The sequence below is a fragment of the Poecilia reticulata genome, chromosome 4 (genome assembly GCF_904066995.2).
Source record: "Poecilia reticulata chromosome 4, P_reticulata-male-v2, whole genome shotgun sequence".
Classification (NCBI taxonomy): domain Eukaryota; kingdom Metazoa; phylum Chordata; class Actinopteri; order Cyprinodontiformes; family Poeciliidae; genus Poecilia; species Poecilia reticulata.
Genome location: NC_088833.1, coordinates 21,283,434 through 21,305,561, shown reverse-complemented (window position 1 = coordinate 21,305,561; position 22,128 = coordinate 21,283,434). Strand labels below are relative to the sequence as shown.

The window sequence follows — 22,128 nt, the reverse complement described above, 5'->3', positions numbered from 1 at the left end:
TTAAACGCAGAAATCTTACCGCTCAAGTTTCGACTGTTGATTCGAAAATTTAAAGGTGCAAAGGGTTTGGAGGACACAATTTTGCCTCCTGGAAAGAAAGGAGAGGAAAAAATGCAACTATAATAAATATGTGCATTTAATTAAATAAATAACCTGTATGCAGCGTCGAAAACACAAAATAGAAATTAGTGGTCAGGAAACACAGTTCAGACAGCATTTCAACATCGCTGAAACACAGAAGGGTTTAGTGAGATAAAATATAGTTAATAAAGTTATCCAACACCATCCGCTGTTTTAATTTGCATAGCCAACATTTACTAAACATACGTCTTTATTCCTTTGCCTTTTTGAGCCTTATGGCACACAAATAACGTTGCATATTGCAAATGCTGGACAGAAACATTCCATTACTCAACACTGAACTCTTCAGGAAATAATAATCGGGAAATTTACTGAATGTAAATTCAGTTGCCAAATTCTGTGGTTCCATCGATATCGATGGAACCACAGGTGGATATAAAGATTGGTCAATAGAGTTGATTGGCAGAAATAAACAAAAGTGTTTATGAATAAAGATACCAGATTTTTGCTTCAAGGTGACAATTTCTTGTTTAGCACATGTTCAGCTTTATAAAAACAGAACCTAGTTTTAAGAGTAGAACAAATTTCTTTAGTAATAAACACTTTCACTGATGTGAATGAATTGTTTTGGTAATCTAAACAGATTCAGCTGAGTCGTAGAGTTGCAAAAGCAGTGGAACATTCAAACTGTTTTGTATATTTAAGTAAAACATAAGCCCAAAATCAAATATATGGTTGCTATATTGTTTGCTGAGGGGAACGTTATCACTCTTCTCTAGAGATCTGGGTAACATTTTATTTCAAGGGGTGTGCATAAGACTGACATGATACTGTCATAAACATGACATAACACCTGTCATGAACATGAAGAAGTCTTTATGAATGTTTATGACATTCATCTGGTAAATAATGACACTTTTAATTCAAAGTTGCTCTAAAAGTTGCATTGAAAGTCCATTAAAAGTGCCAACTTGTAAATAATCATAATTTACAAAATCATGCAAAGTTGGCACTTTTAATGGACTTTTAATGAAAACTTTTAGAGCAACTTTGCATTAAAAGTGTTATTATTTACTGAATGACACTTTATGACAACCGTCATAAACATTCATAAAGACTTCTTTATGTTTATGACAGGTGTTATGTCATGTTTATAACAGTGTCAAGTCAGTCTTATGTACACCCTGTCAAATAAAGTGTTACCGAGATCTGTTCTCCCAGTTTACAGCTGTGCTTGGACATAAAAACATCTGAGTGTAATTTATACATAAAAATAACAATATCATATAGATATGCAATATCTATATAACTTATAGATATTACATTCATGCATTTCAGTGGCCATAGAATATTCATTTCTCACGTTTATGTATCGTTATGAAGTCAATAAAGTGTTTACTGATACAAAAATCCGTTGAATATCTTCTATCTAATTGAAGGAAGCCAGCCCAGAGATTTTTTTATTTTTTTTTTAAATCAACAGCTCCTACTGGAGCAGCATCACGCAGGGCATGGACTTCAAAACCGCTTGTTGTAAAATAAATGAACTTACCCTTCTTCAAATCGTTCTAATCTGCTGTCAAAATCCTTTTTTACCACAAGAACCAAAATGTTGGAGATCTGATCCACCAGAATCTCACTTTGTATTTTCTCTTGTTCGCAAGCATTTTTAGCAAAAGTATCTGATATTTACTGAACAAAAACTAAAAAAACAGACCTCTTTGGTTGTGACTACATCTTATTGTGTCTGAAAACTGACAGGTCTGATACTTTCATGACTCGATCGCAAATGTAGAGCCTGTCGATGTAGCAGAGTCAGGCTGTCTTCATCTGCTTGTAACGTCCCGCTCTGAGCTAAGTAATATCTTCTTCGGTACTTTAATTACGATAGCACGGATTTTCACGAAATAAATGTTGAGAAAAAGTTGATTTTGGAAGCCCTGGCTCATCATTGTCCGCAAAGGGTTCATTGAGAACTTACCTTCCTTCATGTTTGCAAAGCGCTCCTTCAGTTGGTGATCTACTTCTGGACCAAAGGCAAAGTTATTCACAAAAATAATACTGGAAAACAGACAGAAAAGTACATATTTTAGTATTTTGGTCCACACAAAGAAAAGTTAAATCAATCATTCATGAAAAAGATTTTAGAAAACAATAACTTAGCATCATTTTGTACACAGATGAGAGTGACTAAAAAAAACTGTGTTGATTTCCAAAGATTAATAGACACTGCTAAATCCAGCTAATTGTCACAGCGGTAAAGGAATCTAAATAATCACAAATGAAGAGAAGAAGAAGAAAAAACAAGCTTTACATGTTATTACAAAAATCTACAACTGTCTCAAATATAAATCATGATCACTCCAGCTTGTCTACATGTATATAAACAAAAAATATTAACAAGATTTAACTGCATAAATTACAAATAAATATAAAGTCTGAATCTGAACACTAACCCTAACTTTTCCACACTCAAAAAGGAATGAGTTAGACTTCCTTGTAACGTGGAAAGGAGTCTCCTCTGATGAATTATTAATATTTTTATTGAAGTGTCTGTCAGAAACCCTGTATGGAGCTTTACCTTGTGGTGGCTATCCTTTCTTTCCACTCCTCAGATAAAAAATCGCCTCTCTCCAGCTGAAAAAACACAATAAAAATAAAAAATAAAAAACTGAATACATATTGGAATGCAAAATAAAAATCTGTGAAGTAAAACAAATAGCATAGAACTTACTGTGTACTCCCCATGCTTCTTCCCATACCATCTCATCCACTTTTTAAACTCTTTATCCATGGTCTGAAAAAAAGAAAAAAATCTCCAAATCATTAAAAAAAGAACAGATTACAGACAGAAAACAAGATTCTTTTATTAATATTCTGTAAACTAAATTCAGTCAAATTGTTATTAAAAAGATGCCGGTCATTGAACAACTTTTACAACAATCAGGAGGTGGCTCTCTCCATAAACACTTTGCTTTGGTCACAGTCAAGAAGAGAAAAACCTTCCACAAAAGAGGTAAACCAAACATGGTCATTGCTACAGAAACAGCAAAGTGCTGACTCTGAGGCCCATCATTGTGTCACTGTAATAGTCTCATCCAGTCTTTTAATTAATAGCACAAATCACTATTTTTCCAGAGACTAGCTGTAAACAGTCACCCTAATGTCACTATTTTAATTTATTAACAGTTTAAACAACAAGAGTGTTTGTAAAAGCTTCACAACACCAATCAGCTGATGTCTCATTTGCACCAGAAACCAGGAGTTATGCAAACAGTTTAAAGCAAGACTAATTAACAACTCTTGTTGATGAGAAAAAACAAACAGAGTTTAAGAACCTATTTGCAAAAATGACCTTTGTAGACGGAGTGAATAGTATCGACTGCGAGCGCAGCTCTATGCGGCGCACTGACCTACTTAAAATCCATGATGGGTAACATCGAAATAAGCTGCAGGAAGGAGAGGGGATGGTGGTATTGTGTTACTCTGACACTAATCCAAATTGTTCTTTTTGTTAAAGCACAATGTATTTTCTTTTCTCTTAAATTAAACATGACTCTCACAGAATTTTTTATTAGCTGCTTGTCTTCATAAAGGCTCCACTGGCTCTTGACAAAACCGGTTCAGAGTAGGAAATATTGAAACAATTTGTTGACGTGTGCTGAAGCCAGAGTTTGAGGTGGACTGTTGTTCCACAAATCCTCTTCAGATGAAAGCAAATTTAGATTTTTTTTTTTTATTTGGAAATCACAGTCTCCGAGTCTGGAGGAAGAGCAGAGGCACAGAATGCAAGTTGCTTGAGGTCCATCGTGACATTTCTGGTCAGTGATAACAAAGGGAGCCATTTTATCTGGTGTTGGTCCACTGAGTTCTTTTAAGCCTAAAATTAAAGCAACGGTCTACCAGGAACTTTCAGAACATTTCATGGTTTCAAGCCACGCAGCAGCACTGAGGCAGGAATTCATGGAAAAGGAATCTGGATGTTCTGCAGGGAAAATCTAGTTCTTATTGGTTTGCTGCAATATTCAAATTATCTGGGTGAACTTTGAGTTTTCATTAGCTGCAGGACATAATCTTGACAATGAAATTCACTAAACATTTGAAATATATTTCTTTATATGTAATGAATCTTGATAACAGGAGTTTCACTTTTTGAATTTCATTTCTTAAATTAACTTATTCAAAACAGTAATCTTCTTTTTTCCCCCCTAATTGAAAAGTTATATGAACAGAGTGCTAATTACACAGTTACCTCTGCATAGCTAGCTGGAATGTCTGCTTTCTCTACTCCATAGTAGTGTTTACAGTTTGTTGCTGCTGCAACCTGCAGCACCACCTGCCCCACTCCTGTAAACAAAACGATTCAATGCTTTATCAATCAGTGTGCTCGTTAGGAATGAAGCATTAATCTAAAGCGGGAAAACCAACCACTGCCAAGGTCAACGAATGTGTCTTCTTCCATCATTTCCATCTCATCGATGATCTGAGCCACCAGGTCAAAGGAGGTCTCTCCATACACCTCAGGGGAGAAGGGTTCGTAGTTGTTCAGCTTCTCGGGGTCGGTCACTGAGTGGTTGTACACCTGCTGTAGGATATGTCTCAGCAGCCCGTTGGAAGGACGCTTGTTTAGCTTCATGGGCTGGGTAGTCCCCTTCCACTGCAACCAGATTTTTTTTTTTATCAATTAATTTGCCACACATCAGACAGAAGAACATTTCACTGCCTAAAAATACGACACGTGTTGAAACTATATGAACAAAACTAAAGACAAAAACACTAAAGAGTCCTTGCTTTGATATTTTGTTTGAAGTCTTTAAACTCGAATATTAACAGGGGGAGGGGGAATTTATCAGATAACACTCAGGTATAGCTGAGATTGAAAGAAGTCATCACACACAGACACGATATTCCCCACCTGCTTGTGACTAATACTTTCACTCCACCTACAGAGTAGTGAGAAAGTTCCCACATGTAGACTCACCAGCTGGTGGATGCTGTCAATGGCCCTGTTGTACTTGTCACAAAGTCTCTGCATGCTCTCAAAGCTGCAAGAAAGGCAACATGGATCGCATGGTCATCATATGACGGCGGGATTACAAAATTTATCTCAGCTTCTCTTTTCTGTAGTTAGCATAACTGTTTGGTATTTAATGCTTATATCAAGGGTTTGGTTTATTTCACATCAATGTCAATTTTGAAAGTGATTCAACCCAAGACTTACCTCTTGGTGTCATAATCGATGAGAACATAATTTTCCATTGCAAGTTTGAGGTCAGGGATTTCCTCACACACCCACCTAGAAAAAAAAAACATCCACACACACACACACACACACACACACACACACACACACACACACACACACACACACACACACACACACACACACACACACACACACACACACACACACACACACACACAAGATTATCACTAAATTGATCGTGACACTTGAGTTGATTGGGAGAAAGTGGGTGTGTTCAGTGAGTGGGTGGGGGGGACTGCTGGTGATGTCACTTACCGAATGGTCTCGATGATTTCGTGAGCAGCATCGTGGTGTTTATCCTGAAAGAGAGAGGCGACGAGGCATAATGAAACCCTGAACATGACACATGGCTCCATTTGACATATCAAATTTAATTGGATCACAAATGACCAATGTTGAAATGAGCAGAAAATAATTAAAAGTTCAAGAAAACAACAGTCCAAACAAAAATAAGGGTATTAATTATACAAGACATGGGATGTTGATTATAGTATTTTGCAACTAGAGTGAAACGCGCACAACATCTATTATGTCTGATTCATCCTCTCGTTACAGAAACTCGAAGCAGAAAACACAGCCACTTCAGACATAACTAAAAAGTTACTAAGGACAGACTTGACTTCTCAGGAACGCTTTGTTTTACCAAAATCGAGGTTCCGAGTTATAAACGCTGCGTGACCGCAAAAAAACAAAACTAAAAGCTGCATAAACAATGTCTCAGAAAACCAAAGCTGAGCATTTTCCAGACGCAATATCAGTGAGGTGTTGAGTCAAAGGAAGAACAAAAGCTGTAAAAACGTTCAAAAAAAGACAAAAAAAATAATTAAAGGCACGTTAGCCATTCATTTAGGTTACCATGTAAATGGGGACAGAAAAATCAGCAGATAAGAGGGAATGCAAAGTTACCGTTTTGGCCATTCAAAGAGACCAAATCTGTCTGAAACACCAGATCACCAGAACCAGATAGGCAAAGTTTCCTCTCTGGTCAGTCAGAATCAGTCAGAACTGTATACGACACTTGGAACTATTAATCCACACCTTTCCATCTCTTTTCTTTCCTTACTATTAGGCATTGTCCCCACCAGACCCTGAGAGTTTTGGCATCTCGCCCAGTAAAAATATATATCAGATGTGGGCATTAAAGGCAGCTTGAGTGCATCCAGATGGCCAAATATATTATCAGTATGCACCGCAGCATCTAAAATCCTGCCAAGTATCACATCCAAGGGATAGAAATGTTGCACAGATGGATGTTGCAGAGACGACTGCATTCAGGATATTATACAGCATTATTCAGCACACACACACACACACACACACACACACACACACACACACACACACACACACACACACACACACACACACACACACACACACACAGAATTGCCTCATGCAGTAGAGAGAGGTGTTAACACACACATCTCGTATTTAAATGGAGCAGAGTTGATTCAACACAGTGGGGCCCGCAGAACATTTTATTCATATGTTTATTTATTGGGTTCTACATTTATGTCTTGATTGAAGGAAGTGACTGTATAACTTATACCTGAAACCACAACGCTCATTGACATAACTGAACTAAAGGCTGGCTTCACAATTTAAATTAGAAATGTTGGTTATTGATTGAAAAGACTAAAGTTGATTGATAATATCAATCGACTAAAGATTAATTGATAAGTGGACATTTTCTCTCATATCAAGAGGGTCTTTAACATAAAGGTCTACTTTTTTAATAATACTGTATGCTAAATACAAACAAGGAAGCACATTATATTTTAGCATTTTTTTGTGACAGCACAGCTAAAAGAGTGCCATTAAGGTGATAACAAGAATTAAGGATCCTGTTTAGTGTTTACATTTCAAACCAGAACTTCTTGAAGTGCATTTTCCACCCCACGCCACACTCTATTTGGACCATTTCACTTTCCTGGTCTGGGATGCCTCCGCCATAATTATTTCCCTTCTAACTATCTGCTGGTTCCACTTAAGAAACACCAGCAGCGCCCTCTTCTGGATGGTGGCCACACTACAACACTAAGGGAAGGACTGTGTAAACGGAAGTTATTACTCTAACTGAAATAATTTTGATCTAATTAGCCAAAATTTGACAATTAATTGCATTTGTTTGAATCTCTAGTTTAAATACAGAATTTTAATATTTATATCAGTTACTGGGACAGCAGTGTTTTCTTTAGATGTTGCATGAGGCCTTTTAGGTCCCCGCCCAAAACCAGATGGGCCAGAAGCCAACTGTAAGGGACAGACACACAGATGTGAATGTATAGGAGGAAAAAACAGGATGAAACCAGATGAACCAGATCAATCATTTCAGTAAGACATTTTTACATGGGCTTGGTTCTAACACCACCTCTTATTCTCCAACAGTCAGAGCAAGCAGCATGCATATCAAAACACAGTCAGCAATGTGTTCATGCTCTGTGGGTGAGATAACGAATCTCAACTACTGTGGGTGGAACATGTTTTTAAAGAGACGGTTCTGTAGTTAGCTGCAACAAAATCAAGACGAAAACCTCACCAGGAAATTTGATTGGAACAAACACTTTAATACAGATATTGGTGCAACAAGCCATTTTGTTCTAGGAATACAGCAGAGCGGGAGCAGTTGCACATCTTCCTCCCTGCAGTCCTGACCATATGGACAAGTGAGGAGGGAGAGAGAGAAAAGAGGAAGTGTTTCCCTTTGAAAACAGGAGGAGAGCACCGTATGGCTTCAGAACTCCACATGAATCAGCTGCTTCTAATTCAACTCATGACAACAAGTCATGAAAATAAACAGATAAAAAAAAAAAATATATATATATATATATATATATAGAAAATTCCTGACATTCTCGGCTCCGCGAGACACGAGAGCGTGCATGCAGTTAACGTGGAGGCGGAAAATGTGAGTGACTCAGTAACCCAAGAAAACTCATTTGGTGCATATTATGATAACGAAATAAACGGACTGACTGAGGAAACTGAAAGAACTAGATTGACGAGGTAGACTACAGTGTGGGCGGAGAGATAGGAACTACAAAGAGACCCCACTCAAGCATTCGGAGAAGTTCAGCGCTTTCAGTCAACACAGAGCGTCTCACCATAGTTACTATAAATGTGCACTTACACCACTAAAAAACACCACAAAACTGTTCCCAGCTTTGCTTTCAGTTTCTACTGAATGAGCGAATTGCTCCAGCTTCTGACATGCAGACAGCTACTTAGAAATACTACAGAGAGAGAAAAAAAACAACTCTCTTTCACGGCACAAGTAAATAGCAAATGGAAACGGACTGGTTAGAAATCAACAGATTGCAAAGAACATGGAATAAAACACAAAAGTGAGCTGTTCCTTATCATGAGCTCTAAAAGCTGAAAACAGTCTTAGCTAGTCTCCACAGTCACATGTTGCAACTCATTTTAAAATTCATAACCTATTTTGTAGTTCATGATATTGAGTGTGCAATGCTTTTCTTTGTCTAATAATTGCAAGTGTATTGGCAGCTACTTACAGTTCTTAGTGTGCGTTTACACTAAATCTGATCTGATTTTCTTTATGTTTTTTTCTGTACAAGATTACCCTGAAACACATGGAAATGTGTTAATTACTAAAAAGACTTGAATTACTCAAACAAGCTTTATTATGAAGTGAAACATAACTGGACAGTGAAACATAAAAAATTTAAAGAGTCAAAATACCATGAGTACATTATTCCACAGGTTTTGGTTTTAAACGATTCATATATGTATAAGCAAGCAATGGAAAAAATTAAATGCATACACTGAGAGTGCATCTCTTCATAACCAAGGAATGGATGCAGAATAAATTAATTGAGGCAAATGCAAACCTTATTTGTACAAGAACTGTCCAAATTAATGTGTCTATTTCTTTGTGGTACTTTTAGGTAAGTGAAAGAGCCGGTTACCGAGATTAAAAACTTTTTGTAAAAATTGTTGATCAAAAACATTTCTACACCTGGAAGACGACAAATAAAAGATACCAACTGTACAAAGTGTTCTAGATTTTTTGATAGCCGCTGATTAAAAACCAAATTCCACTGTTTCGGTTTAATAAACAAACAATTAAGTTTAGATTTGTCAGACACAATCTGTGCACCGTTTCGGTCAGTTGTGCTTTAACAAGCAGAGATAATATTCAAATTGCAATTCAAAACAATTCATTTCAGCAGAAAACAGCTTAATTTGCTGTTTATTTCGATCCAGAGTTACAAAACCAAGTAATCAACTCAAACTGATGACGACTATGGTTAACAAATGAGTTCCATTCAAGCACAAATAAGTGATACATTTTTATTCAAAATATGATTTATTTGAATCTTTGCAAAGTGTTGCTTACCATCGCAACTGTGCTACTTTGGTGGTGCAATGAGGCAGCTAACTCATAGGAGAGATGACGACCCAAGTTTGAGACTTTGAGTTAAGTCACAAAAATAAGAGAGTTCAGACACACATTAGATCTGTGACCTATAGACCGTGGACTCCAGGTAAAAGACTCTAGTCTTTGCAACAGAGTCTATCTCATGTGATGAAGAGTGAAAGGAAGCACCAGACAGCATCTGCTGTACAGGTTTTACAGTGAAAGGATGCCCTTCATCTTATTTTTAGAGCAGTGTTTGTGCTCGTCAGACTCTACAGTCTACAGCGTTAGATCCATTTACAAAAAGACTTTTTCAGACTTTTTTTTTTTTGTCGCCTGTCATCAGTACTATGAATATTTGAAGATATAAACTTAAAATTTTACAGCAGCATCACTCATCCACAACTCTAAACTTTTATCAAAATCAAGTATGGCTTTGACAGGCACAGTTTCAGTCATGTTTCTGATCTCCAATCCATCTTTTTTGCTTCATCCAACTTTCTATGCAAGACATGTTGCCTCTCTTAAACTTAAAAGTGCAACTTTAATCAAAAATTGGTGTCTTCTTCTAACACTGTGTGCGTACTTCTCTCTCTTAAAAAGGATTGACCCATAGCACAGTTGAGTGGGTGGATGCCCCTTTGAGTCTATGCTCTCAAAGCTCTCCAGCTTTCAACCTAATTTTTAGATGCACTTCAAAGAAAATAGTTCCAAAAGAGGCAAAAAGAAAAGTGCACTCTTTTTTTGTTCCACCTAGCAAAATCTAAAGTTAGAAATACTAGCAGCGTCTGAGCTTTTCTGTAGGAGGAACAGAGCTCAGGTTTCATCCAGAGTGCAGTCAGGCTGAGCCCGTCGCTCGTGCTGACCCACTGACCCACTTTCTGTCTCCTGTTCCAGAACATTGCCAAGGAGAGCAAGAAACGACAGAGAGGACGAAATAAGAATAAAAGAAAAGGTTAAAGAAAAAAGACGCAACGTTCATAAAAACTACAAACTGTTGGGACCGGAGAGCCACAGAGAGGATGGGAAACGGGACAGTTTTGAGGCCTGGCACAGCAGCTACAGCTAAGCGCTAACAGCTCGGAGTTCCCAGCTTCCCGCTCAATACTGCCCGCCTCTACTACGCAAAACGTCCGCCAAACATAAAACCTGCATGCACACACAAACTTTTATACAGCTACTAACGACATCTACACACCAGATGTACTATATGCATCGTACCGCATGTAACATTTACACTTACGGCATCAAGCCAGGCGGCTAAAAAGCAGCATGAACTAAAGGCTTTCTTGAAAAAAAAATGTCATTTGTATAGTAGATATAAACCCTCGAGTTCAGAAGCTGTAAGTGGTATGCAAAGGCATGGAAATGACTGTGTGCAGCAGAAAGAGAAGCAGTAGGGGGAGGTCACCTGCTAAAACGAAGACGGCACACAGCAACACCAGCAGCGGGCTGCTGCTAAAAATAAACACTGTCTGACAAGCCAGAGACAAAAAGACCAGAAGACCCTCCCCTCTCCCTCCCAGCTGTGGCGCTGACTGATGCATGTTCAACTCCGCCTGTGCACGCAACACAGAGCAAACTCTTCAGTCAATCTCCTGTCAAATCAGTGACGCACGGTGGGCGCAGGGGCTTCATGCCGCACACTGTTTCCCTCTGTAACTCATGCGGCCCACAAGAACAAATGACTGAAGCGGGCTTACACCCGACTACTACTCTGACTCAAAACAACCAAACAGTAGCGTGAATTTGCACAAACTAAGCTAAAGAGCTCTTCTCACACCTCTTCAGAGATGAGCGACGCGCTTACAATGACGAGGAAGTCAACTTGACCTCGAGCGGTTAGTTTCACACTTTGAATATAGAATTAAAAGTATGTCAAAAAAAAAAGAAAAAAAAGAAAGCTGCATAAATATTTCAGTGAAGGTGAGTGGCCAACGAACAATGTAGCGTGTGTTTAACAGCACTGAGACACCAGTGTCTCTTTTAGATGTCGTTTGAGGCCTCCTACTGCCTCCACCCAAAACCAGATGGAAACAGGAGCTGCAACACTTCGGAGGAGGTGGACTTCACATGGAAGCGTTTACAAATCCACACATGGTGTGGAGATGGGAGCGAACACAAAAGCAAGGGTTAAACTGGACAAACAGATCTGGACTTGGTCCTAACCATGCGCCTTGTTCTCCAACAATCGGAGCAAGCGCATTAAAAGCCAGTCAGCAATGTGTTTGTTGTCTGTGAGAGAGTGAGATAACTAATCTTAAATTAAGTGGGTGTGGAACATATTTTTACTAAAGAGGCTCTTTAGTTAACAGCAATAACTTTAACAAAAGAAAACCTAACAAGTAAGTATGATTGGAACAAACACTACAGAACAAATATTGGAACAAGCCTTTTCTTTCTAATAAGATAGCACAGACCTGACCATATGGAGAAGTGAAGGAGGGTGCAGAGAGAGAGAGAGCGAGGGAGTGCTTTCCTCTAAAAACAGGAGGCGATCGCTGTATGAATCAACTCCATGTTCAAGAATCCCATAACAAAAAAAAAATAAAATCAGCTGTTTCTAATTTAATCCATGGCAACTAGTCTCCATGTAAACAGCTATCACGCAGATCGGAAAAGACGTTACATTCCTGACATTCCTGGATTTTGAGTTCATCCTTAAAACAAGGGACTGTGCAAGTTGACTGAAAGTGGAGGCAGCAAACGCTAATGACTCAGTAAAAAATAAAATATATATATATATGTATATTGATCACGAAATAAATGGACCGACTGTTGAAACTGAAACAACTTGATTGACTAGATAGACTAGGATGTGGGTGGAGAGAGATAAACTACAAAGAGACCCTATCCAGGCATTCAGAGAAACTCAGCGCTGGCTGTCTCATCATACTTACTATAAATCTGAACTTGAGCCACTAAAAACACGACTGTTGCCAGCTTCTTTTCCGCTTCTGTTGAAAGAGTGAGCTGCAACCAGCTCCTGATATGCAGACACCTACATGGAAGCCCAGCTGAGATGAAAGACTTGCTTTTCTCTAGCATAACGAGCGCTGCATGAGAAGAGCTAGATAAGACATCAACTGTTCACCCAGTTTTAAATATAAAATAAATGAGTAGTTCTTAGTCATAGCGATGTTACTAAATGGCACAAAAAGAATATGACAACAGCAATGACATAAATAAAGATCGATATCAGAGACGCTGTACACATACACTCGTTAAAACAACATTCATTCATTTGGTGTTTTGCTGACTAGGCAGGAAGTTGTTTTGACCAAAACCAGAAGTCAGGGGCTAAAATTCAAATTTTCTATGCATGAAGTACAACGAGATCTATGCTGGTTTTACAAATCAAACATGAAAAAGAGACTAATGTTAGAAATACTTGTGTCCGATCATGCTACGAGTAAAAACACATAATCAGAATAGGAAAACCAGATGAGAGTTAAATGATCTCGAACGGGAATAACACCCTGGTTCGATCATTTTAGACAATATTTCTATCTGACAACTGAATGTCACCGGTTACTACACCCAAATAACCTCGTTACTAAACCTAAACTACAATTACATCTAATACAGCATAGAGTGTGAAATGTTTTATTTTCAAAAATCTAACGGCAAACGGGAGAAAAACAATCTGCAACTGTCAGATCAGTGTGTCCCAAGTCCCCGGACGAGCTACATCTTCTTCTGTTACCCAGGGTTAGCCCAGGGCTAACATAGCTAACAAAGACAACATCAAGAGACTAAACATAAATTTGTCCCAACTTGGTGCTGAAGGGTATCACTTACGTATACTGGTAACGGCCAGGGATAACCAGCGGGTTCCGCTCCAACCGGCGATTTGAGCTTTAGCTCCAGCTTTTCTCCCATTCTCCACTCTGATAGAGAGCTAACTAGCTCCTGACTGCTCTGTTAGCCAGCTGCTCGATAAGCGAGCGACTCACAACGGGAACATTTTGTAAGAGGGAAAAAACGGCGAAAACTTGAAAAATGAAAACGACCTCCACACTCGCTACGGGAAAAATACACACGCGATGCAGTCAGGTGTGTACAAGAATCCCGCTCGTTTTAATATTATTAATAAAACGCCTATTATGTGCTCACTGGCAGGAACATCTCGTCCGTTTCGCCGCCATCTTGCCCGGCATGAATAAATATGGCAGGAGGCCACTGGCACGAGAGGAGGACTGTGACGACTGCGCGTGGGCCAAAAAGCAACGAGCACGAGCGCCATACAACTGTTTCCGAACTGCGTGAGAGACGTGACATCACAACTATTTTCCAGATAAATACCCGAATAGTTTATTTGCGTGAAACTGAAATATTTCACAATGTGTAATTTCCATTCACTTAAAGTAATAAAATCTGATAATTAAAAACATACAACAACAAACTTGAAACCAGCTGCAAATTTCATCGAGTGAAAGTTTCTTTACTTATTATCCTACCCATTAAATATATTTTTATATAAAGCCATAAATAATAATAATAAGATATATTAGAGGTAAATGTGTCAGCCAAAAAAATTGGAAAAAAATATTTTATTAAATACAAAACAACCTACAAAATCATCAAACATTTTGATGTTTGATGATCATCAAAATGATGCTTTGTTTACAAAGCATACAGTGAATATGCTTTGTAAACAAATAAAAAAGAAATGAATCTAGTTTACTTATATAATGACAATGTACCAATACAATCTAAAGATCAATATGTATGAGTTTATACATCAAATCAATCTTTGTTATACCGGTACAACACATCCATAGTGCAACTGATCATAAATCCGATGGTAAGTACGAAGTATGTGCTGCCTGTTTGTTGATCTGTTCAATGCTTTTCATTTTCTAAAGCACACATTGTTGTTCAGTCATGTTGGTGTGAGCAAAGGGCCCATTAACCTGGTTTAGAAGCTACTTTTCAGACAGATCACACTGTCCTTCTCCAGGTGCATATTAAAAAATTTAAAAGCAGCCCCCCACCCCAAGGCCTAATCTTTGCTCCCCTTAAATTTTTCATTTTATAAATAACAGAGAAGAAATATACTGTCATTCCAACACAACGGAATGACAGTTTACAGTATGCAGATGGCACCATACATGCTTTACTCAGTTGACAATATTCTCAGGTAATGTTGTTTGCTCATCAACTGCCTTCCAGTTGCTGCAGACTTTGCCATTTAACTTAAAATACATTATTAATATTAAAAAAACACACACATTTAATTAAGCATCATTTTATTGAACGCATTCCCTCTATAGATAATGTATTGTGAGAGAGAGAGAGACCATGCTGAAAAAATCGTATTCTTCAAATCTTAGTGTATCTGGCCGAATGGTTGTTTGTCTAAAGGGAACACTAAGCATGCAGCCAAAAAATCTGAAAGTTAGACTTTGCTTTTGTTGTCAAAATAGGCTCAATTTATTGTTAAGAATAACTTGTATAGGCTGCATCTTTAAATTTTCTCACTGCACTCTGACCAGCTTGTAATACAGAACCCATCACTGGTCAACTTCTTGTTAGACAAACCATTTACTTCCTTCTTGTAAATTTTTATTTGTTTTACATTCTAAGGGGAATGTCAAACTACAACAAATAGGTCAAATATTATGACCACCTGCCAAGTAATGTGCTGATGCCGGCTTTGCTACCGAAACAGCTCTGATCTGTTTAGGTGTGGCCTCCGCTTGACTCGTGAAGGTGCGCTTTGCTGTGGTATTTGGCACCAAGACGTTGTTAGCCACAAGTCTATCACGTTCTGCAAGTTGCAAGACTGGCCCTCCATGGATTGGACTTGTTCATCCAGAACATCACAGATGCTCCATTGGATTGAGATTTGGAAAATTTGGAGGCCAACTCAGCATGGTGTGCATTTCAAACAATTATTGGTGACCCAAAGCAAACAAATATATATATACAACAGGGCACTTTATCCTGATGAAAGAGGCCAGAGTCATCAAGGAAACATGTTTTTGTCCTTACTGGTCTGTGAATATACCGTCCCATACACAACAAACTAATGTACAGTGTTACTGATGCATTTCTCTCAGAGCAGCCTCAATGCACCTTGGCACAGGCTCTCCGTTGCTTCTTTTTGACAGCTTGGAGTGGCAAGAGTGGCCTTTAAACTGTAAACAATCTGTTTTGGTCTGACTTCGGCATTTTTGATCACATTCTACACTCAGTTGCTGCAACAGGCAGAGATCTCAGACGACCTGGTTAGCTCCTTCTGTCCCGATTAGCAGAAGAAGCTAACCAGGACAAGGGAAGCACAGAGCGATTAAGGTACGTATAAAAGACAAATGGAAGTTCCAGAGAAAGAAATATTTAGCAACCCGAAGCTGAAACATTCCTATAAAACATGTAGAAATACTACAGACGTTATCAGTCTGTGTGAAGTGTAATCGGGTTGTGAGAAGGTTACTGGGAGAAAAGTCAGTTTAAAAAAAAAAATAAAAATACAGAGGCGATCTCTCACCCTTATTTTATTTGATACTTTTCATAATGAAGAAACATTCATGAAGAAATTCAATAAAGCCAGCACTTTAACCTTATTGAGCTCAGTAGAGGGTACATAGACGACCTTTGGAAAATGCAAACACAAGAAGAAGGGATCAATGTGCTTGATCAAAGGTCACAACAGGGAACTATCGCACAAAAAAAAGTTAAACTCTGCAAAACAAATACTGACATCAGCTCTGACAATTTTCAGTGTTGCAATAGTTTACCGTTACAACAGATATCTGCTACAAAATCGTATACTTTACCAAATAAATTAGACACACACACACACAAAAAAAAAGAAGTTAAAATTCAAATTAGGTCAGTAGCAATCTGTTTTTCTACTTGACGCAACTGCAAAACACCGCAATGTGTTTTTCCAATCGTCAACTGGACCAGTAGAGTAAATTAGGCGCAGCTCTTCTCACGGGCAGTTTTGTAGGCTGATCAAAATCAACAGCATTAACAACTTTGCGCAGCTGCTATTGATAATGAACACTTCCAGCATCTGCACGAAATTGATGAGTCACGCATTTGTGAAGCAATTTAGTGCGATTGAATAAACTGTGCTCAGTGCCGCACAACAGCACACAATTTGGATGCTATATTCATTCACTAGAGGTTACCTGCACAGCTGTAAAACGTCCACAGTGAGGTGGGTTTCATTTTAATAATCTGCTGCTCACCAAAATCTTGTCTTTTCATGCACGATCGCAGATTTTGCAGCAAAAGGCCATAGATTTGATGGAAAGCGTATAAATAAGGATTACAAACATTAGGGAGAATTTTATTTATTTTTTAAAGAAGCTGACTAATTTATTTTGCTAAACTAGAACAGAGTCAGTATTGTTTAGTGGGTTCAGTCATGTGCAGCTGGGATTGTGAACTCAGATTGTAGTTCATCATATAAACACGGGCAGTATCTATGAAAGATATGATTTACTCAAACATTTCAAAACACTAGCATCATCAATCTAATATTGTTTCACTTTTGAGTTGCAAATAAGTTCAAATCAGATGTGAACGTGACTTCATGAACATAAAAAATACACTGAAATGTAATCCACACAGACAAACGGGGGCTCACAACAGTGTAAGCCTCACGTCAAACGGTCAAGATTAATAGAAAGGTAATATCTAGGTGGGGGGAGGAGGGGAACACAATGTAAGGAGAATACAGAGTGGGCACAAAGGTTTAGCTCTTCCACACACTCAAAGCTTGGCTACAAATCACTGAAGCAGATTGTGATACAATCCCAGTAAAATTACCAGCAGTCAAACCTGGCAGTTTGGGGTCTCAATGATGCAATGCATTGCTTTGTGTTGAAATGCTGAGAGAAGCACTGCTACTGGCTCTTTTATGAGAAAAAAAAGTAAGAAAAAAATCAATTTGTCATGCTGTATTAGGACCTTTTGTAAAGAACTATTTAGCCTGGCCCCTGTGTAAGAGTTGAGAAATTTCACGACGACGTCCCAGGGCTTTACCCTTCTAACTGCAGTCACATGTATATGTATAGACTTTTACTAATGCTTTAAAAATATGTGAATAGATAGAAATGTCCTTGCTTGACACAAGCTGTACATGAGAGGAAAATGTTCTTTTTTTTTTATCATTACTTATTTGCTGTGTCGAAATCGATGTTTGCTTTCCTTTAAACTCCAGCAAAGGAACCCAAAGTCTAATGTACAGTTTACTTTAAATGATTTGCTGATAAATTCAGTTGCACAAACAGAAACCAGCACAGAAATCCAGACAAAAATAAATTCTGTTTGACAACTAAAAAAAAAGAAAAATCTTGGAAACACGGAAGGGGAGGGCAGCTCTGATGTGTGTGTGTGTAAACATGTCAGTATACATGGCACTGTATGTTGGGGAGAAAGAAATGGCAGCCTGCCACGGTGAACTCGCTGACCGGGCCCCCTTCGGCTCCCCGAGCTGCTCGGAGGCCAACTTTGGGACGGGAGCCATAGTAGCAGGGCTCAGGCACGGCACAGCCAAGTGGAGCACAAGTTGAAGTGAAGATTTCTGGGATCTGTGTCGGATTACAGCGAGGCTTGTCCTTTGCATAGCATCTTTTGCTTCCAACAGCAAAAGACGCGATGTTTTGTTAAAAAAAAAAAAAACAAAAAAAAAACACAAAAAACATTTATGAGCTGTGAGAAAATGATACTCAGATACGCATCCATGTAGTCCAGAGACGTAAACAAAAGTCTTTTTGTCCTGGGGTCAATAATTTGTTACATCTTACCACTGCACTCAGGATACAGCAGTGAAGGAGACTGGAGGTATTTTTAAGTTTCGTGTGTAATCCAACACTCGCAGGAACAAAACTGATGTGACAGAGGCTACAATGTGAAACTGCTGCCATCTACAGGAAATGAGTGGCAACAACATTTTCCTCAGTGATTTTTAACCGGTAAGTCAGTTTTGAAAGCAGAGCTTGAAAAACATTTTTTTGGAGTTAAAAAAAAGGACATCTAAAAACCATAATCTCAAGTAAAATAAATCATTAAAAAAATGTTGTACCTCCTCTGCAGACAACGCATGTTTACTTATTTTGTTGCAGCCAGAAACGTCAAGGTATTAATTGAGTGTTTAAGTAATATACCTACACAAAGTAGAACTTGATTTTGGAATGACAGGACATTTATGGTTCTAATAATGTTTCTGGAAGTGAGCCCTGCATTTATATGCAAATCCTCATCATTCTGGTACCCCTAAATAAACTGTGGCTCTCCAAACACAGTTCAAGAACGGTAAACGTTGTTCCTCCTGCAAATGAAGCTGATGCAGACGGACGCTATAATGTTTAAAGGACAATGTTTTTAAAGAGAAATTTACACCTTAAAAGGAAAATGCTTGGTACAACACAGACATGGGACCCAGCCATTTGTTAGCCTCTGCTGAAAACAGTATGGGTTTTGTTTCTGATGATGACAATCTAGCAAACAAAACTGAACACCTTTCTGTTAGCCGAAGACAAATTATTCTATCCTACTTTGACTAAAATATTGGTTGTAATTATTTCTGAGCGGGGAAAAAAAGAAAATCACAAAATATGTATGTTTCTAACAAAGGTTAAAAGAAAATTTTGGCCTGAGGGAAAAAAAAAATGTTTATGCAGCACTAGCTTAAATCGAAAGCATATTCATGCGTTACAATTGTGGCAAGACATGAAAACAGATCATCACAGATTTCCTTTCATTCTGACAGAATTTTTTTTAATGAAAAAATTTATACTTTTCCCCTTCCGTTATGTTTTGTGCATCAGAGAAAATCCCAAATTACATTTTAATTTGTGGTTGAAAAATGACAAGATGAGAAAAAGTTCAAGGGGAATTAATTCATTTTGCAAGGCATTATACATTTAGTTTTCAAAAGCCATAAAGAATTAGGGGGCCTTTAATTGTGTGAAATTAAATGAAATGTCTAACTGTGAAAATAAATACCACAACAAGTTCTGATTTTCCCACATGAGGGTGTTAAAGAGTTTTATTGAAACAAAAATCACTTTAAGTCCCAGTCCCTTATGGTTCTCAAAAGGAAAAAAAAAAAAGTAGAAGAAGCATACTTTGGATTTTAGCTGTGATATTTCATGACTAATCTTCAAAGCCCTCCTTGCTTTCACAGCAGCATGTGTATGATCAAAAAACAGAACTATACAACAGGTCATTTTGGCACAATCAGCTCATAACAGTGGCACTGTGCTGGCATGTCTTCACTGACAAGTTTGCTCTCCACTGGCTCAAAACATCTCGCATCCATCAACTCATCTGCAATGGATCTGGAGCCGTAACAGAGATGCGCTACAAACCAAACACAGCAACAATGAGGACAAAGGCATTCCTTGCTAAACAGCTGTGGTTCTGGGTTAAAGTGAAGTGTCGACTGCTCATGTCTCCGATCCAAAATCCGGATCCAGCGGCACACGATCCAACACCGTTCTGATAAGAGTTGATGTAGTGTTAACAGAAGAAAAAAAAAAAAAAAAAAATCAAAGTGAGCATTTTCTGACTTCCTCTTGACATGTTGTGCAGAGTTATAAATTATACAGAGTGAAGAAATGAAACGGGAAGTAAAAAAAAATACTGTAAGATCCTTCTTTGCCAACATTTGGTGAAAGCGCTTTGTGCCATTTCGTTTGATAGGCGCTTTGGTTTAACATGCTGGTCTGAGCCACGGCCAACCGATTACGCGCCAATTCAGCCGGACGATGCCTTTGCTTGGATTTTGATGTTCTTGGGCAGTTTTTCTTTTTTTTTTTAAACCAAGTAAAGATAAAAGACTGCTCATTGTAACATTCATTTAGCATGCATTCTGAGAGACAGAAAATAAGTGTCTTTAGGACAACCCCTCCCACCCAAGTAACAGCAAGATCAGGAGAGAGAAAGTGCCGATTTGTAATATTCACATAAAAAGATCAATACAAGAAATGAATTCAGCGGCTGAAGTCGACTCGCTTCTCGAAAAGGCTTCTCCGAGGACGTCAGCGGATTCGGGCGAGACTTTTTCAGGAACCAATCATTGTTGACATCACGTTCTGAAAAGGCAAAAAGAAAAAACAAAAAACACTCGGCACTCCTTCGACGTGAAGGATCGGGACGATGGACAACGATGGCTTCGTCTTAACAGTCATCTTAATGGGACTACAAAGGGGGTCAAACAAAAGACGAAAAAAAAGAAAGAATATCTCTCTTTTTAGATGCAGTAAACATTTAAACACAATCGATGATCATATGTGTTTAAAAGATATGAGATCTGATCTGAAAAATAACTTCTTTCAAACAACTTTAAGTCGTATGTTGCTACAAAAGCCTGAAAGAGTACCAAATAGGAGCCAACGGGTGGCCTGGTAGGAAACACTGCTGTAAGGAGCACCGCAGAACGACATGACGGGGAAGAGACTGCTTCCGAGAAAATAAATCTACATTCCAAGGGTGACTGAGAACTTCTTCCCCCCTCTGTTAAGACATCTCCACAATTTTTAGAAAAGCCAAACACAAAAACCAGTGTCCGACTCTGTGCATTTGTTTTTTTTTGATTCAAATACTAATTTCTGCATCTCTACATAGAGAAAGAATACTATTGCCAACACTGACAATTAGAAGGGAAAGGCAGCTTCTGAATAGTAAAATACTGGCAGACAATCATAATCTGAGGACACAAAAAAAGAGACAGCATTTTTTTAAGCACTGATTTGATTTTGTTTCTTTTTAAAGGAGTGTAAAATAATTTCACCCCCACCAACAAAGTAAAATGACGAAAAATAAATAGGAAACTAACAAGATTCAGCTTTGCGAGCAATACAATTATGTGAAGAAAACTCATGATCTAGTCACCATTTCTTTTTACTTTTTTAAATGTTCAAAAACAAATTTTGGTGTACAATCTACAGTTTTCAGCTCAGAGTTCAAATTCATCCAGTTTCAAAAGCAGGAAAAATTATTTGGAAAATCTCCCGTGAAAGTAGGAATATTTCACAACGAACTCTCAAGACTCTGTTGCGCATTAAAGGCAGGGAAGGCTGCAGAAGAGCAATATTTACGGATCCACTTTTATCTACGCTCAGACCTGGCCCACATCCTTCAGAAAAAAAAAACAATAGGGAAAGGTTAAGGAAAAAGAGATCATGTGTCCTGCCTCGCCCCAGCACATGGGATTTGTCCTTTCGTGACGTTTCTTTTTAGTGGAAGAGGAATCCAGAGTTTTCCCTTTATCTGCCCGGTTTCCAGGCATAACAGGGAAACGGTCTCTAGTGACTACGTTTAAAGTTGCTGATGATCGTACTCCGCAATAAGTTTCTTTATATGAGCCAGTTTGTTGTGTAGATGTTCACAGCGGTTCTTCTCTTGGCTATAATTTGGATTAGTCTGTGAAGACAGA

At 38.3% G+C, this 22,128-nt stretch overlaps 2 protein-coding genes across 5 annotated transcripts in view; both read right to left on the bottom strand.

Annotated features, from left to right (window-relative positions):
• dot1l (DOT1-like histone H3K79 methyltransferase) overlaps nt 1–13,931 on the bottom strand; it is a 30,882-nt gene extending 16,951 nt beyond the window's left edge. Inside the window, exons 1-10 of one of the 4 annotated variants that reach the window (XM_008407114.3) lie at nt 13,530–13,931; nt 5,603–5,646; nt 5,303–5,377; nt 5,063–5,126; nt 4,510–4,738; nt 4,334–4,428; nt 2,816–2,878; nt 2,663–2,718; nt 2,063–2,142; nt 20–88 (exon numbers count right to left, since the gene is read on the bottom strand). In XM_008407114.3, coding sequence (XP_008405336.2) covers nt 20–88; nt 2,063–2,142; nt 2,663–2,718; nt 2,816–2,878; nt 4,334–4,428; nt 4,510–4,738; nt 5,063–5,126; nt 5,303–5,377; nt 5,603–5,646; nt 13,530–13,610 — 856 coding nt within the window. In that variant the 5' untranslated portion in view covers nt 13,611–13,931. The remainder of the gene's footprint in view (nt 1–19; nt 89–2,062; nt 2,143–2,662; nt 2,719–2,815; nt 2,879–4,333; nt 4,429–4,509; nt 4,739–5,062; nt 5,127–5,302; nt 5,378–5,602; nt 5,647–13,529) is intronic. The other 3 variants (XM_008407113.3, XM_008407115.3, XM_008407116.3) reach the window with 3 other exon arrangements.
• A 5,772-nt stretch (nt 13,932–19,703) lies between these two features.
• ell (elongation factor RNA polymerase II) overlaps nt 19,704–22,128 on the bottom strand; it is a 38,998-nt gene continuing 36,573 nt past the window's right edge. The window contains exon 12 of the mRNA XM_008407112.3: nt 19,704–22,115. Coding sequence (XP_008405334.1) covers nt 22,011–22,115 — 105 coding nt within the window. The 3' untranslated portion in view covers nt 19,704–22,010. The remainder of the gene's footprint in view (nt 22,116–22,128) is intronic.